The sequence below is a fragment of the Epinephelus fuscoguttatus genome, linkage group LG12 (assembly GCF_011397635.1).
Source record: "Epinephelus fuscoguttatus linkage group LG12, E.fuscoguttatus.final_Chr_v1".
NCBI classification, from domain to species: domain Eukaryota; kingdom Metazoa; phylum Chordata; class Actinopteri; order Perciformes; family Serranidae; genus Epinephelus; species Epinephelus fuscoguttatus.
Genome location: NC_064763.1, coordinates 10,280,945 through 10,298,766, shown reverse-complemented (window position 1 = coordinate 10,298,766; position 17,822 = coordinate 10,280,945). Strand labels below are relative to the sequence as shown.

Genomic DNA, 17,822 nt, shown 5'->3' with positions numbered 1-17,822 from the left:
CTATCTGTGATGCAATAAAATATATTTGTTCTCTAATAAATGTAAAATGATTTCAGTATATTTCACTGCCATTTAAGAGTTTTAAGCATAATCTGATGAATATCAAGATAATAAAGTGAATTGCAATTATTTTGACCAGGATAATCATGAAATTAAACTTTCACTTATCCCATGCTTGATCTGAGTTGTCTGAGTCTCTCAGTCAATCAGCTAATTTTATTTCTTTTCCCATCCTTGTGCTACCTTGAATGGATATTAGTCGATGATCATCAGTCCCCAAAAGCTGAACAGAATGTGATGCAAAGATACAGAAATATGACTCAGAACAACATTACACTGACAATAAAACCTGAACTAAGTCATGTTGCACATTACCTCTTCATCTTCATCCTCTACCAGCTCAGCATGAATGTCATCCGCTGACTGCTCGATCTCACTGCTGTGATACAGAGAATTGATATCAGAGGCATAAAATTCAAGAAAAACTGAACAATTCAGCTACTAAGTGAACTCATAAATGTCTTACACAGAGTCTTGGAGAACATCAGGGTGCAAATGAGCAGGACTGGATACATCTGTAAAGAAAATTAAGACAGTTTAACAAGAAATAAGAGAAGAAAAAAAAGTCTGTTTCTCTTATGTTTGGCCCCCTTTCCCCTTCGGAAAGCCTCATGGCACACCGCATACATGACATTTCTACTCATGCAATTCCCCACTACCACCAGCAGATGGTGTTACAGGCCATTAAGTGACCACATGCAATCCTTGTGCTGGCACACACTGGTGAAAGATAGCAACAGTAACTGTTACTGCTCCCACCCTAAAAGCAAACATGCAGAGGACGGAGAGAGCTACGGGGAATCTAAGGTTTGAAGAGTGGAATGACGGGAGAATGACAGTGCAGCATGACACTTTCAGACCGTCAACTCACCAGGGAAGATAAACTGCTGTCTATGCTGAAAGTAACAGGCAGCTTTTGCAAAAAAGAGAAAGGGAAAGACCAGCGAGCATGGCAGGGAAGGAGACTCTTGGTTAGAGAAGCTTTGAGGTGACAGATCTTGTAAAAAGCACAGTTGTTCCTCAGTGTTAATGTCAGATATGGAGAGAGAAGGGAAGAGAAACAAGTTTGTGTCACATTAATACTGTTAAACTGGAAAAGTTATTCAGGGAAAAAATGTGTAATAAGGAGAAATTCAGAGTACAATGCTAACATGCACATTTCATTTGGGTTTGTTTGTGTTTATCAGGATATCTATACTTGTGTTTCTGTACCCAGGCATCTGTGACGCTTACCTGGGAAGTTGAAGCGGCTGTCCCGGTGGCCTTTGGGCGAGGGGTTGGGTGGTGGGGTGGCGCTGGGGGGGTTGCTCTGCTGGAAGGGTGCAGGGGAGGAAGGTGTGGACGAGGTGGTGGAGGACGGATTGCTGCTGGAGTCCAGCTGGTTCAGCACAGGAGGATGATCCTAGTTGGGCAGAGACAGATGCAAATGACACAAATCAGAATTCATGTCTAAGACGACTTCGACAGCTTCAACACTTTGTTTTACTCTCATTTTACGCTGTAACAGTCTGTGCGATTTCAAGGAAAATCTGTTGCGTTGCGCTATGTCAGAAATACGGATTGCTACGGACGGCATAAAATGTGGAGAGCTTCACTAATCTTTGCAATGTTTTGAAAGGGCAGATGGTGAAAAGACTGAAAAGCCAATGGCAAAATCACTTGCAGAATTATTTGTCACTTCCCTCTAAAACAAACACATGCAGAATTGGATCAGAGAGAGATCATCTGTGCAACAGGAACCGATGGGGATTATTGCAAATGTGGTCTTAATTTTCATACAAATGCTTAAGTGCCAGAGACAAAACTCAAGTCTTGCACTTCAGTGACATCCCAGAGTGTGGCTTCATTGATTTACATGGTTTCTATCTTGGTGTCATCTTTTGTAAATTCACTATAAATCAGCGCTGTTTTTAAGTTCTACATAAAGTGATTGTGTGTGCTGTAATTCAGGACTCCTTATTTTACCTTTTTCGTAATGGCCTTCGGTAGTGTGCCAAACTGCGGTGCTTCTGGCGGCCGGTCCACAGGGTTGTTTATATCAGAAGGAACAGACTCAGTCCTCCGAATTTTGGCAACTAGAAGAGAAATTGGAAACGTTAACGATGTATATGCACAACGCATTGTGTCGATCAACTGTAGATTGAGGATGAAAGAAAGCTTACTTGGTAGAAATGAGATTCTGCAGGATGGGGCCTCCTTGGTGCATTTGTTGTGGCACTTTAACCTGAACAGATATTTGGCAGAATATCAGCATGTGGTATCTCTTCTAGTCCGGCTCCTGAACTGAATCCTGTCAGAGCTACTGTGTTTCCTCCTAACATAACAAAACACTTAAAGTTGAGAAAGTGCTTAACTCACCGACAGTGTTTGCACTTCACCCCAAACATCATGTTCTTCTGGCACACCTGACACGTCTGGGACAGCCAGGACTTGGTTGAAAACCTACATGAACACAAGAAATGCTATCAAACCTGCAGTACTAAACTATGTATTATTTTATTAAAAACAATTCTAGCTTGTTAGCTTTATCATGACATAAGCTTAGGACAGAACATATCGTGTGTAAGAGAAAGATGTACCTGTGTGTGACTGCTAGGCCGATGTCCCTCCTCACTGCTTGTGGGGAGCTGCGATGCACTGCTACGTTATCTAGCCAAGAAGAAAGAGATGGAAGGACGGAAAGACCAAGGGGAGGATTGGGTTATGTCGAGAAAGACTGGTATCTATGACATATCTAATGACGTGACCCCAGTGCAGGCCTGCTGTCGGGGAAAGGGGTCAAAGATGATTGATATTTAAATAAATTTTACCTTGTCATTTGATACCTTAACCCCACAGTTACTGTGAAAATCGTGCGGTTCAGTTTCAACTACACTAGGTATTACAGGCAAGCTGAATGTTGCAAAGGCAAGGACCTGGGCAGACTTGCAGATAAAATCAGCTGTAGCAGGGTCAGTTTTAAAGCTAGGATGTATCATATGTAACTAGATGACATTATTTTGTTGGGAATAGGCTAAATAATGCTCCAAAGTGAGGCTACATTTTTGCGAGGAAAGAGCTGCATTGCCATTTTTCAAAAATGTTAGTGGAATATTTCTGCACACTGGGGTCCCTTAGCAGTCCTGGAACTGCATAAATGAACACATAATAAACACTGGATTTGGAAATTGTCATAGATGAAAGAGTAAATGTATTTTTCCACTCATGACTTGATCTTATGATTTAAGGCCTTGCAGTAATTCTTTAATGAGAGTTACTTTTTCCCTAATCATTCATTGGAGGGCATTTTCCTCTGGTTTTGTTTTAAAGTGAAAGGAGGATTAAAACTGTCACAGTCTTATTTTATAGAAGTATAACTTAATAGACCTTTTGTGCTTCCTGATCATATGGAGTATATGTACATATGCGAAACAGAGCATGACCTGGGTGGGTCTATAACACTGGATTTGGAAATGGTTGTAAGAGACTCCATCTGTCACTGTTAAGCTAATACCCAGGAACTCATTTGAAGTTGCACGTGTTAGTATTAGAGCTGAGGGTGGGTGGGTGTTGGTGTTTACGGTATCAGCTAACGATTATTTTCATTATCGATTAATGTGTCAATTATTTTCTCAATTAATCAATTAGTTGTTTGGCCTATGAAATGTCAGAAAATGGTTAAAGATCTTAATCAGTGTTTCCCAAAGCTCAAGATTACATCCTCTAGTGCCTTGTTTTGTCCATAACCCAAAATTATGAGACCTTTTTGAAGATACTCAAACTGATGAATAGATTGTCATATTAGTTGACGATTAATTTAATAGTTGACAACTAATCAATTAATCAACTAATTGTTACAGGTCGCGTGGTGATGCTGAAATGGGTGTGGATGAGGAGCCCAATTTGGAAAATTTTTGTCCCTGTCCATAATTTCTAATGGCGGCCTGCCCCAGTAGTAAATCACATTAAAAATGAGCATTCAACATTTTAGATTTTGTCATTAGAATAGGATCAGGAATGATTGAGGAGATGTTCAGTCACATTCCAACCCAAACACATGAATACATTTGAAATAAAGATGAGGATTAGTACATTTTTTAGAACCAATTTAACAAACTATGCTTATTTCGTCCAGAAATCCTTTCTATTTTTGACTGGTCATATTGGATAATCATAGGACTATTTTTGGCACGTCAAACATGCATATTCACCAAATCAGCAAAATAAAAGAATATATACATGATGAGCATGACTCACTCTTAATGGTGCTGTGCTCCTCCATGAGGGTGGGCGTGCCAGGGAGGTTGTAGGATGCTGTGGTGGCAGCTGGGAGGACTCCAGGAGTGCGCGCAGACATGACAGGGTAACGAGAAGGCGAGTCCTCACATCCATTCCCGTTAACTTGCATATTCAGTAACAGCTTATTCTTTTTAACACACCTGGAGAGGAGGAAAGTTAAAGAAATGTGAGCATCAGTGGGTCCAGTTCACTGGCAACAAACTAAGCCTGGATGCTACAGCGGATCTGCAGCATCGCTGGAACACCAGACTGTTCAGAACAGGTTATGTAAGGGCTAGAGAGAGGCACGTTGGAGTACCTAAATAGCACTGGCACGGGATAGACAGGGTGACATGCTTAACACCCAGACTGAAGTCACAAGGACTGAAGCGCCGAGCAGTGCCAGCTCTGTGGTTTACACACACACACACACACGTGAGTAATCCTCGTTAGAAAAAGAACCTGTTTGTTTTAATCTTGAGTTCTGTTCAATCAGCCATCAGACCTGTGACCTGTTTTCAGATTGCTGTTGTTATATACCACAAAGTGTACAAAGCCAGGATAAACTAGCAGGATTGTGTGTGTGTGTGTGTGCATTAGATGCATTGGATCTATGTCAGCCATATTTACTTCTGCCGTTGCCCAGTTTTTTTCCCCACTAAAGCTTTCCATAAACAGACAGGATATTATGGATAAACATGTGGCTTGTTTGTGTATGTGCATCCAATCACAATAGAGAGAGAGAAAAAAATGAGGGAGAGAGAGAAAGAGATTGTGTGTCTTGCCACCTCTGAGCATTAGTCCTAGGAAATACTTCCTGTTTTGACATGAGTCATAATCTCTGGGAATCTGTGAGGGGATTAGCTCCACTCATACAGCCGGAGCAAAGGAGCAACAGGCAGGATGTGAAAGGATGTAGAAAGAGGGTGAGCGAGGGAATGTGAGCGTATCTGCCTCTGTCCTGACACAAAGTAAGACTGAGGCGAGAACGAGACACTGGACTGATGTTTTTTAGGAGAATTGTACCAACAGCTGCTGTCATCAGTGGGTGATAAGAAACATGAGGCTGCAACAGTAACCCAATTACTGTAATACCACCATGATCATGCTTGTTCAAGTAGGCTACAGCACCCACTCCTGCTATGTGTTGACTTTGCAGCAAAACCCCTTCCCTCAATTTGTCGTGTCATGTCATTTTTTTTTTTTTTTATACCTTCAAACCTTCCTAACAATTCACTGGGGTATACTGTATATAATGGAATTTTTATGAAAAAAACAAAACAAAACAATGAATACTGAACAGACAGGAAACAAATGAGCACCCTTTCATAGATTCTTGCTGGATGACCAGAGGACATGTGGACACATCAACAGAGCCGAGATGATATAGCAGTGGTGGCTGCAGACTGGCAGTTGAATAAAATCATGTGGCTATTAAACTACTTTTGTGGTTGGATAAAGTCATCTCAAGATAAAATTATTTGTGGCAATATTTTCAAGATTCCATCTCTAGTCCTATTTATTTGGTTAGCAAGGAGACCTATGAAGCATTTCTTTTTACAAATCCTGTGACATTATCCTCACCACTCTCAGTTAGCGTTGATCTCAGCACAGCTGTTTCACCTGTAAACAATGACCTCTGGTGGCATGTGCTGTGCGCTACAATACATCACGTTAATACAGCATCTCCGTATCAGTTTAATGGACAGAGAAGTGTCTGTTTTTTTTGGACGGTATTGAAAATCAGAACTTTGGGATTTCTATATACCCCAGTATACCCTCATACCTTGAAGATGCCCAAGCCTATTGGCTAATACAGTGTTTGAAGTCATCTTACCAAATGTCAAGGCAAATCGCAAGCATTCAATAAATAGATAATGGTATGAAACAGTTCCTACAATTCCATTGATCCCTAAAATTGCCATTAGTGCATTTTATGAGGATCAATTAATCACTTCACTCATACAAAAACTAGTTGTAGTGGAGAATCATATTACTTCATCTTTTAGTAATGGAATGGCAGAGCTGCAGTAGAGTCTAAATAAAAAAAACTGCTAAGATAAAATGAGATTTGGGAAAGTAAACAGTTTTTCGATTTGTTTACATATTGGCAGGACATCTGTGTTAGCGTCCACAGATCCTTAGATTAGGAGACATTGTCGTTATAGTTCCTCAATGGTTCTGGCACACTGCTTGACAACTCTTGACAACAGTGTTAGTCCTGCGCATGGCACTGATTGGCTAACCGAGTGGCACCACGGAGTTCATAGGTTATTTTTATTTTAACTGAGAAACTGCTGTTTCATGTCACAACGCCAGATGAATCAATCAGAGTTCAATGGAGTGGGCAGATTCAAAGGTCTGGACACAGGCAATTACTAGGCATTAGCTTGGGTCCATCTTTGCTTCCTGTTAGCTGATGTAATTTAAATACACTGTAAAGCATTCCAACAGGAAATACAAAGGGACCTATTTAGAATGCAAGTTCATAACAGTTCATATAAAATTTGGATTTATCAGACCCATTATTAGTAAAGAGTAAGTAGTAAAGCACCTTAAGAAATCAAGGTGCAAACAGTAATGAGACCCCAGGCTGAAGAAAATGCCTGCATAATATGGTTAAAGAACTGCAAAGACAATGCTAGTTAACTATACGTTACAGTAGCTCTCCTCTCCCAGCACTTTCCCCAACACTCTCCAATTCCCGTAAACCTGTGCTAACAAGGCCAACGGCGGAAATGTGTTACAATTAGAATTTGATCTGAGGATTTCGATTTAGTTCTAATCTGACCTAGTTAGAGAAAGCTCTTGTAAAAGGTGATTTTTGTAACAGTATATTACACCAAACATCTTTCTGAGCACCTACTTATTGGTGGGCGGGTCCTCAATGCGGTTGCCCAGCTGGGACTCGTGGCTTTTGCTGCGTGTCAGGGTGATGTTGGGAAGTAGATGCAGCACTTTGCGGGACGGAGGTGGAGGAGTGCAGGGGGGCTTCAGTCGGTGACGCCTCTTTGAGGGCGGAGTTATGGGTGGGGTGGATGTGTGTCCGTGGAGCCGTGCTGCGTGAGCTAAGGACATTGGGAATGGATCTGTGAAAGGGCTTTCACTGTGGCCATACGATGCCAGCGCCTCGGGCGTGGGTGCTGCCGACACCGAACCAGAGCGGGGATGAGGGAAGGTGGCGCAGGGGGTGGATGGGGTGGACTGGATGGCGGATGGGCGGGCGAGAGGTGAGGGACTGTGAGGGCGGAGTGGAGTCCCCAGGCTGGTTAGCTGGTCTGCAGTCAATAGAGAGCCACTGTCCCTCCTTGTGGGCTCAGACAGCCAGGGGCCGCCATCCTCTCTCAGTTCACCTCCTGGACAAGCAGAAAAACACCATCAGCAGAACGTCCAAGAAGAATACAATGTGATGCATTCGATCTTTGAGGCTCCCATGGAGGAAACACATACCTGATTCAGTGGCACTCTTCAGACAGGAGAGGGCAGCACTGAGCCTAGCACATTCTTCTGAACTGGACCCTAGTCTTCGCATTGTATCCCTCACCTGAGCACCTGTCATCTGCAGTAAGGCATCCAGGGACAACTTTGCTTCAACTGCCTGTAGACAAGCAATAACAAGAAAAAGAGGGGGTGAGCGCTCCATGAGCATAAAAGACTGAGCACAAACACAAGCAATATACATGATGTACCAGTGGGAAGCTCTGCAACAAGAAAGCAATCAGCAGGTACACCACTGAGAGAATAACAGTTATAGAATAAACATAATAATCAGGCTGTTGGTGATTATTTGCTCAATCTTCAGAAACAAGATACACATTAGCTTCTCCTGTACCTAAAACTTAATAATGTGGACATAATAAAACTGATGACATTTGTATCAAATGAAAAAGCAAAGACAATCTGCTTGGAAATCATTTATATAACATCATTAAAAACTTCAGTTGTAAATCTTGTAACACTGCAGTGGTCTCAACACCATGATGGCTGCCAGGCTGAGAGTCAGCATTAAAAAGGGCAGCATGTTACAGTATTAAATAGGTCATACAACCACTGACTTGCACTGTTCCTGGAAATCGGTGGTAATCCTGTATGTTTGGGACATTTATCATACTGCGTCTTCCACTTATCTGGATGTGCAGATTATTCAGTACCACAGACGTGGTTTCATGCCTGTATTTGTAGATAGTGGTAAAAACTTAAGACAGGATTTGTGCACAAAATCTGCAGTGGTCAAGGCCAACTTGTTTGTGCTTGGTTTTGAATGTTAGACTCAGACAAGTTTGGGTCAAGGCAGAGCCTGAACTAATATTTAATCAGTGTCTACGCAAATCCTTTTATTCTACTGTTTGATAGTCAGTTGTGTTCATTCAGAGACACTCAGGATTTCCTAAACAACACATCTATGCAATGGATGAAGTAAAGCACAGTCCTAGATAGAGTGATGATTGTACAGAAGCGAAGGAAACTTTGACAGCAACTAACAGGAAGACAACAGACATCACACAACATAACATTATGCAAGTGGAGGATTGCATTAGTAAAGCAAAAAATCAGAGTGGGAGGCAGACTGTGTAGCACTGGCAGGCTAGAAATGAAGAAAAATAACACTCGCATACGACACAGATACATGGTTAATACACTGAAACCTGGTTTGATTTGCAATCACATTTCCCTCTAAACTTAGAAGGTACAGGTCCACAATAATGTGACACCTTGCGACAAACTGACAACTTGTCATATTAGACATTATAATGTAAATCAACTCTTTTATCACACAATAAAGAGACAGCAAAATGCAATGTAATGGATGAGGTTTTCTAAATTAGCAGACAGTAAAACAGTGCTCAAAATTAACTATACCTTGGCGGCAAATCGCCATTTAGTTAAACAGTGGTTTGAACATCAGAAAAGGACCTTTGCTTATATGCTGCTAATATATCAATTCTTAAAGGAGTACTTTGACCCTCGGATGATCATTTTTATAACAATTGCACATCCCATGTTATGTTGAATTTGTGAAGAAAAATTTGTTTTTCTTGCATGTGAATCCAAAAACTAAAAAAAAAAAAATCCTTGATGAACGGTAAAAGAGATCTGCGTTTAACAACAGCAAAACTAGCGTATAACATCTGTTCACAAACTGCCACACAACTCGTGCAGTATAATCCAAGTCTCATTTATCCACTTGTATACTCAATACTTCCCATAAGGACATCCCTTTCCGATGGGGAAGTGCACTAAAAGTGACATTTACCTATGCTCTCTTCAAAGCCAGACCCCATTGAGAAAAACAGTAATTTTACCTCCCTGAACACAGGAGCTACTGGTCGACCACTGCCTCAGTTGATAGTTTGTGTTTTTGTGTGACCTTGCTGGATCAGAACTAACCCTTTAAAACACCAAAGTCACACAGTAACTCAAACAAAGTAACTGATCGAGGCAGTAGCAGACCAGCAGCTCCTGTATTCAGAGAGGTAAAATCACTGTTTTTCCTCAGTGGAGTCTGGCTTTCAGTTCCCGCTAAGACAGGGCTGTTTGCTGGTGGTAAGGACCCCTTTTACTTCAGTCCATTAAGAATTTTCTCCATTTTTGGATTCTTAATTTTTTTCTTTTTCTTCATTCAAGCTAGTTCCATTTATTCTTATCTCTGTTTCCTCTCATTTACACTGGTAATACAGTGTACACCACAATCAGAATGAAAAAGAATAACTGAAGAGCAGGTGGTTAAAGACAGAAAATGAAGCTGACTGGATAAAGACCTGCAAGCCTGAGGTATTTACTGTTCATTGAACGTTCAGTTACTGAGACAGTGGGCAAAATGACAGCACAAACTGTTCTAGCTCACAGAAGGAAATGGGAGATAGTCCAGTAAGTTTAGGATGTTTTTCTAACATGGGAAGTACGCAATCACTTATCAGTCAGGTTAAACCCTTGCTCTGAGAGGGCAAACACTGATCAGAAAACTAGGGCAACCTCCCACACTCCTGTGTACACTGTAAGCAAAAAGGAAGCACACACACACACACACACACACACACACACACACACACACACACGCGGGTGAGTGATGTGATATTCAAAAGTGGCTGTGGGCCCTCAGCTCCCCTCCCACCTACTCACTCATAATAACATTACAATTTTAGCACCATGAACAACACAGCTTGCATACATGATTGCTGTACTGCGGCCTCCTTGATACAGTGTTATTGGTCAGAATTGCCATTTATGTGTGCACAGCAATTAACATCGCATGGTCATGAAGTCTACACATTAAGTCAAGTGGGTTAACTGGGTTAAATGGTTACACTGGTGGTTAAATGGGCTGCTTACTGGCTGGCATTTTAGAAGTCCCAGAATATAACACTAATGTGTATTGTGCAAAGACATGTGCATACAACTAAAAATGAAAGTACCTCAGAAGGGTGTCATACAAACAGAGAAATGAACCAGGTTAAAAGTACATTAAACCCTTATTTAGGTCAAATTTGACAATTTAACTTTTACGGTATTTGCCACAACACCTGTATTCACCCTGTGTCTGAAACGCCCCAATTAAGCGCCTGTAAGCCCCCCTCCCAAAAGAGCCCAGTTTGCTCTGTATTTGTGCTCGCAGTGTTTCTACAACCGAATTGCAGCTGGAGGAATGACCGTAATGGAATATAAAGGCACGTTCTACCGTGAAAAATCACATATTAAAGCTTCTAAACCAAAATCTTGTTCATTGGAATATGATCCAAAATCGGGGAGAAATTAGCAACTTCTGCAACCAAGATTACATGTTTCCCAGACGTTAGCATATAGCTACGTGTAACAGTGTACTTGCAGCCGAGCACTTTGTACCATGAAAAATCACCAATAAAAGCGCTTAAACCAAAATCTTCATAACTGGACATGTTCCAGAAGTAATATGATCTGACATCAGGTATAAATTAACAACATAGTAGGGCTGGACTATTATGGCAAAAATAATAATCACGATTATTTTGATTGATATTGAACGCAACACCTCTCTAATGCGTGTGGTGCATTAATCGTTTTTCTTCAATTATAATGTTTTTATGATTGTGAGAAGCCAAAATCGAAATCATGATTAAAATTCGATTAATCGTCCAGGCCTACAACATAGTCAACCAAGATTACAAGTTTCCCAGATGTTGGCATGTAGCTAAATGTATCATGTACTTGTGACCAGGGTATTGACTGTAATGGAGTATCGCTGCACTTTCTACTGTTAAAAATCACCAATTAAAGCTTCAAAGCCAAAATCCTCACAAGGGGATACATTACAGCAGGAATTTGATCCGAAATCGGGGAGAAATTAACAACATCAGCAACCAAGACTAAATGTGTTTTTTTCTGGCATAAGCATGAAGCTGCATGTAGCAGTGTAGGCTACTCATTACCCTTGCGGTAGCATTCCTGGAGCAGATGACCATATAAAGAAAGCTACCATGAGCTGATGTCGGGCTTGTCTCAAAAGTAGATTAAAAAAAAAGCTGTTGGCAACAGAGCATTCAGAACAGTCTGAAGCCTGAAGTCTGAGGTTTTTGGTCAAAGGCATTACTTTTACATACACTTACCTCATTATCTGATACCTTGGCCAGATTAAATATGAACATTTAACATATAACATTACAGAAAAATAAGTAACGTATAATAGGTCCCCTTTAAGGATGATTCATGGCAATACTCAAAATGCTTTGGCAATGTTTTTGTAGTGAGTTAATCAAGATACAGCAAGGCTGCTTAGCAAAGCCACAGACAACATTGATTAGTTCACAGAAGGAAGGAGGCACGTAAGAAGCTTGCCAACATGGCATCCACATGCTTGTGTAAGATTATGTAAGACCTCACTTTCAGTTGCAGCATGGAGGCAGAGAGGTTGGATTCCAGGTAGAAAAAAACACTACATACAATCATTGTTAGTTTTTTTTTTGGATCACCTATTACATAATCCGGCCCTCATAGTATAGAGTGAGGAGATGCACTGTAGAAATCTCAGTCTAATAACGTTTGATCTAAATGGGTCATCAACACGCCATGACGGCTCTACATCTTTTGGGAAATCCCAGTTTGTATACAACACATACAAATAAGCACTTTCACTATGCTATCACAAAACTCAAGTTCTTTGAAAGGGAAGGTGGTGACGTCTAAACTGGAAAGCAAACAGAGCACTAAACATGACAGATATGACTAAACCTTAAACAGAAGACAAATAATCAGATTTGGAACATGGCAGTAAAACAAAATAAAAAGCACGCACAAGCTTGGGAGATATTAAAGAATAACAAGTGTGGAAACGTTAAAAATAAGCAGGTTACAGTTAGGTCATAAAACAAAGACAAACAGACAAGAACAATGCAAACATACAGTAGATGAAAGGGATTAAAGGAGTTCACAGCGGTGCAGGAAGGGCAGCTGGTGGAAGGAGAGGAAATTGCAAGAAAATCAAACAAATCGTGGTGGAATGAGAATTGCACAACACTTGTGAGATCAGGAAAGTATGCATTTGATGCATTCATGTCAGGTGTGTAGAAGCAGCTAGCTGCCGGGTGCTGGTGTAAGGAGAGGTGCTGATCCAGAAGACAGTCACTGAACAGTTAACAGCACCTTAACTGCTAACACTGTAGCTTCCTTATGCAAAGGCCTGAGCATAATGGAATGCAGTTAATATCTTTAATAGGGGATCTCAAACTAGCTGTTATCTCATAAGTCATAACAAGATAAATAAAAACCATAGTAATAAGAGAACTGCGCACAGCGATGGGAGTAGTTTTACATGACCAAAAGTAACCTCTAGGTAAGCAGCAAACAGTGAAAAAGTTTTGATTTTTAGTATGTTTATAATTATAAATCAGATGTATAGATGATGTAAAAGTGTCTCTGTTAGGGCCCTCATTCCTCCATAAAGAGGTCAGAGGTCAGAAGAGCTGGTGGGCAGCCTGGGTCCTGCTCAAAGACAAACACATGTGAAAGATATTACTGAACTCAGGCTCTCAAGCCTTGTCCATATGAACACATGTATATTGGCCTTTTGTCCACACCAAACTAAGTTTTAGGTCAATTAAAAAGGATTGTTTATAAAACTCAATCTAGGTTAAAGATTTTCAGAAACTCTGTTCTCAATGCTGACATGTGGGTAAAAAAAAAAAAAAAAAAAAAAAAGAGTTTTTGGCTTGTGACGTCAAAGTTTGCAATGTTATCTCCTTTTTGAGGTGTCACAAATGAGGCAACATTTCGTGCAATAGCGGACATGACTATAATAGTGCTGGCTCTAATCTAATCTAATGGGGCTTTTTACATGTTCACACATAAATGTATAATTACTCTTCCACTATAGTGAGCAACTGAGTTCTCAGAATGTGCTACGGAGGTCACTGCTCAAGGTAGCCTTCTGGTAATAGTCTTTTTCAGGCTTCTAATTGGCCAACATTTTCATCTTCTTTTTTGCTTGGCTTTAGGGTTACGATTATATCACTACCTGTTGGTTTGGCATGCTCTTGACAGTGCTACAATTGTGTTATGCATTTTTATTTGGATGTTTTTTAACAATGCTTGTGTGGACAGGATTTTTTTTTCCTTTTAAGCAAAGGAGGGGAAACCCTGCTTTCAAAAATACCCGAGTCTGTGTGGACCATAGGCCTCAATCTGAAGGTCAGCTCTGACAAGGCCATCAAAGGGCAACACTGCCACCATGGTACACTTTGATGTCCGTAGGCTCTCGCATTGGTTGGTTTTTATATATAAATCTAGTTCCCTCTTATCTTTCTACATACATGTGCAGAAACCAAAATCAATATGGTCTTCACTCTTGTAATATTCTTCAGGTTCCATAGGTGAGAACAGTTCTTGGCAAAAAAGCTTTTAAATACGCTGCCCCTTCGTCCTGGAATCATTTACAGAAGGATCTGAAATTGGCAGCCCTGATTACTGTGGGGGAGTTTAAGTTGATTTTAAAGGATTGGGAAATTTGCTCTTTTTAGTCAATGTGCCTGTTCCTACTTTATTTTAAAATTGTAATCACATGGAGCATCTGGAGCGTCAGTGGCTTAGTGGATAGAGCAGTCGCCCCATGTACAAGGCTGTTGCCGCAGCGGCCAGGGTTCGACTCCAGCCTGTGGCCCTTTGCTGCATGTCATTTCCTCTCTCTCTCCCCCCTTCACGCTTAACTGTCCTATCTATAAAGGCAAAAGCACCTTTATAGATAGGACTATGTTTTATATTTTATACTGCCCTCTTGGGCAGTATAAAACATTGTTACATCATATATGTCCTTAAATAAAGGATACATATGATGCTGGTATTGGTTTCATTCATCACATCATTTTCATAGACTCGAAAATGAGCTGTCACTTTCTAGCCTAATACAACAATTGACACCAGATGATGTTTTATTATTTGCTGATCTGCTTCAAATTACTTAACAGCTGTGCTTTTGTCATCTGTGGAAAAGATTTTCGTCCTTATGTAGAAAATACAGGAGAGCCATTATAACACAAGCAGTTTTAATAGACCTACCAGTACATTTGGAAACTGCAGCTAAGATTGGATGAAAAATGAAAAATAAAAATCAAACATACCTTACATATTTGCAAATATGCAAATTTCAATGAATATTTTCCTGAAGAAATGTGAGACTTTAACAAATATATGTATGTCGAAACTAATGGCAGTAAGCTAGATTTTTGTTATGCAACCAAGATCAGTTTGTCAACAGGACAAGTTCATCCTGTCTGAGTGACAGCGAGCAGTCGCTGTCTTTGCCATATTGGCCTCATTTAACATGTTGCTTTGAAAAAATAAAAAAATAAAAAATAAAAAAAATTAAAAAAAGTTTTTTCTCAGTATTAATCAGTTCAAGTTCAGTGTTTGCAGCTTCAATATCATGATCATAAAAATGACAGCACTTCTCTTTTAGAAAGACATTTGGATGGTCACCAGTCAAGTATTCCTCATGCACATGTGAGCGGAGTCTGAGTACACACACTGAATCCACATAAATGTGACACAATCAGTCACCCAGGCCAGAGAAGACAGAGAGAGAGAGAGAGAGAGAGACACTGATGTTCACACAGAACAACGTGACCTACCTCGATGAGCTCTGGTCGCAGGTTGATGGTGCGTAGCCAGTCTCGTAAGTGCGGGTAGCTGTCCAGGGCCTCGGGCCTCTCTGTCTCTGGCACTTTCTGCTTGCACTGCAGCTGTTTACAGATGTATTTCATCAGCTTCACCTGCAGGGAGCAATAGAGAACACAGCACAGATGGGAGGGGCAGGTTAGAGGGGGAGACTCACAGTGTGCTTGGCTACAGCTAAAGGAGCAGGCCTTCACTGTCACACCTCTGTGTTAGCAGTGGAATTTTTTGTTGAGATGACACAGAAATTATGCGGTATGTGCCATTTATTGTTTCTGCAACACCACACATAACAAATAGCTCTTTGGAGCAGTAACACAGTTACTACTGACTACTGTTGCTTCTACAAAAGTGACCTTAGATAAGGCCAAATCCATCTTACTGTACATTCATCACCTCTGCAATCAACAGATGTCTCTTCAATACAATTAACTTTAACCTGATGCATGAATTGCTCCATACTCGCACTGTTTTTCCATTCTGAACTCAATGTACCTGCAGTAACGATTCCAGTGTTTGTTTAACCCGATTTCCCTGTGCCCCCAGTGCACAAGACAGTTAATTAGATATAAACAGCTATTATCATACAGAGGAACAATGAGCTGGTCATCTAATGAGAGCATCTGTGGTGCTGGCACAGCAAACAAGTGTATTTGGAACAAGGAAGCTGCTCAGTGACATAACGACGGAAGAAAGTGCCATATGACCAGTCAATTCTCCTGTTAGTTTCAGAGGTACTGTGCTCTCTTTTCATCTGCGGCTCTTACAAAACATGGTACAGTACTGCACCTTTAGTCACAATCGGCCATATATGTATTTATGTATGACATAAAATGCGGCAAAAGACGACACCATTCATGTGCGAGCCGGTTGAGGAGAAAGCTACAAGGAAATCTTCCTTCACACCAGAGAGCGTCCCCAGTGCCTCCACACTCTGGTGGCGCTGCTGATGAAGCAGGGGAGTGAACGAAGAGAAGAAGAGAGAGGAAGACACATGCCTGCCAAGATCACTCAGGATAGTGGCTTACTGATACATAACCCCCCCTACACACAATCTTTCTATTGAGCCTTGCATCTGCTAATCAGCACATTAATGACTAAAGCCCTGGTGAAGGCCTTTGCTGTAGCGTCTCATGATGCATCAGTTACCAGAACATCCCAAACCCTGCTGTGCTCGAAAGCCAGACCTGTCATCATCTCAAAAACACTCATATTCAACAACACAATAAAGCTGCGAGACTTTACCCCAAGCCAATGTCAAGTGCAGTGGTCCTGTGAGTAAGTATCACAATGAACACCACGGTATTGGTTTGCAGCGGCCCACGTTGTGCAGCCTGGCACGGCCGTATAGTGTGTCTCCTTATCTCGCCGTCTATCTGTAAGAGTCCATTACAGCAGGCAGCACCTTCAGATGAGCCGGGCGACACCAGCTAGCTCTCGACCCTGCCACGCACCTCTCGAGTGCTTGAGCAACAATGGGGAGCGCACGTCTTTCTCTGCTCATTCAGCTTTCTCCGTGACACATCTACTCACCGAGCATACAGAAACTCACACAGCCACGCCGCTCTCAGAAAGTGTGGCCTTGGGATGTAAAAAGGCTGCTTCGTGGCAGCTAACAAAAGCATCTCCACTGAGGGCCAGGGAGATGAAAGAGGATGGAAAGGATGTAAATGCTCTCCGTGTCAACTCCACTGCAGCTTTTCAGCTCTGCAATTACTCATCTATTATCAGCTGCACTGAGAGCACTATAAAATAATTAAACAGCATGCATTATTGAATGTAAACCAATAAAAGTGACATTTTCAAAGCTTACAAGCAAGGAGCATAACATCACAGGTGTAGAGATCGGGGTGGGGGAAGGCGGGGGACATGTCCCCCTCAATATTTAGTATTAGAACATTTGCCACCGCCAACAAAAACATTAAGGAAGCAGAGGACTTTTATTTTGAAGTTTTTAAAGACAATTGCAACACAAACTGGTGCATAAAACCACGAGGGAAATTACGTGTTTGAAGATCAAAATTAGTCAAAACATGTCAATGCCTTGTCAAAACATGCCAATGCCTACACAATCTCTCCTCACAAGGTACTAAAAACAACACTTGCTTATAAAAAATTAAACAATGAAGTGGTGTAACATTCCAAATATCTTTTCTTGAACCTCCTTCTAGTTGCATGCATTTGACCTTTGAGCACAGCCAATAAGAACTTGGCAGCTTGCTCCCCCCTTCAGCATTCTTGTTTATACACATTTGCAGCAGACACATGCAAACATACAAGTAGACAAGCATGTATACCAAGTAGATGGGAGGCTGAACAATGTGAAGCTGTGCTATATTTTATATCCAATCTGTTACAAACCTACATTT

The 17,822-nt window shown here is 41.1% G+C and overlaps 1 protein-coding gene across 3 annotated transcripts in view; it reads right to left on the bottom strand.

Moving 5' to 3' along the window:
* ksr1a (kinase suppressor of ras 1a) overlaps positions 1–17,822 on the bottom strand; it is a 34,720-nt gene that overhangs the window by 7,825 nt on the left and 9,073 nt on the right. For 2 of the 3 annotated variants that reach the window (XM_049592285.1, XM_049592287.1), the window contains exons 2-13: positions 15,411–15,551; positions 7,768–7,915; positions 7,184–7,673; positions 4,297–4,478; positions 2,640–2,709; positions 2,419–2,502; positions 2,223–2,284; positions 2,026–2,135; positions 1,294–1,462; positions 932–973; positions 527–575; positions 376–439 (exon numbers count right to left, since the gene is read on the bottom strand). In XM_049592285.1, the coding sequence (XP_049448242.1) occupies positions 376–439; positions 527–575; positions 932–973; positions 1,294–1,462; positions 2,026–2,135; positions 2,223–2,284; positions 2,419–2,502; positions 2,640–2,709; positions 4,297–4,478; positions 7,184–7,673; positions 7,768–7,915; positions 15,411–15,551 (1,611 nt within the window). The remainder of the gene's footprint in view (positions 1–375; positions 440–526; positions 576–931; positions 974–1,293; positions 1,463–2,025; positions 2,136–2,222; positions 2,285–2,418; positions 2,503–2,639; positions 2,710–4,296; positions 4,479–7,183; positions 7,674–7,767; positions 7,916–15,410; positions 15,552–17,822) is intronic. The other variant, XM_049592286.1, reaches the window with a different exon arrangement.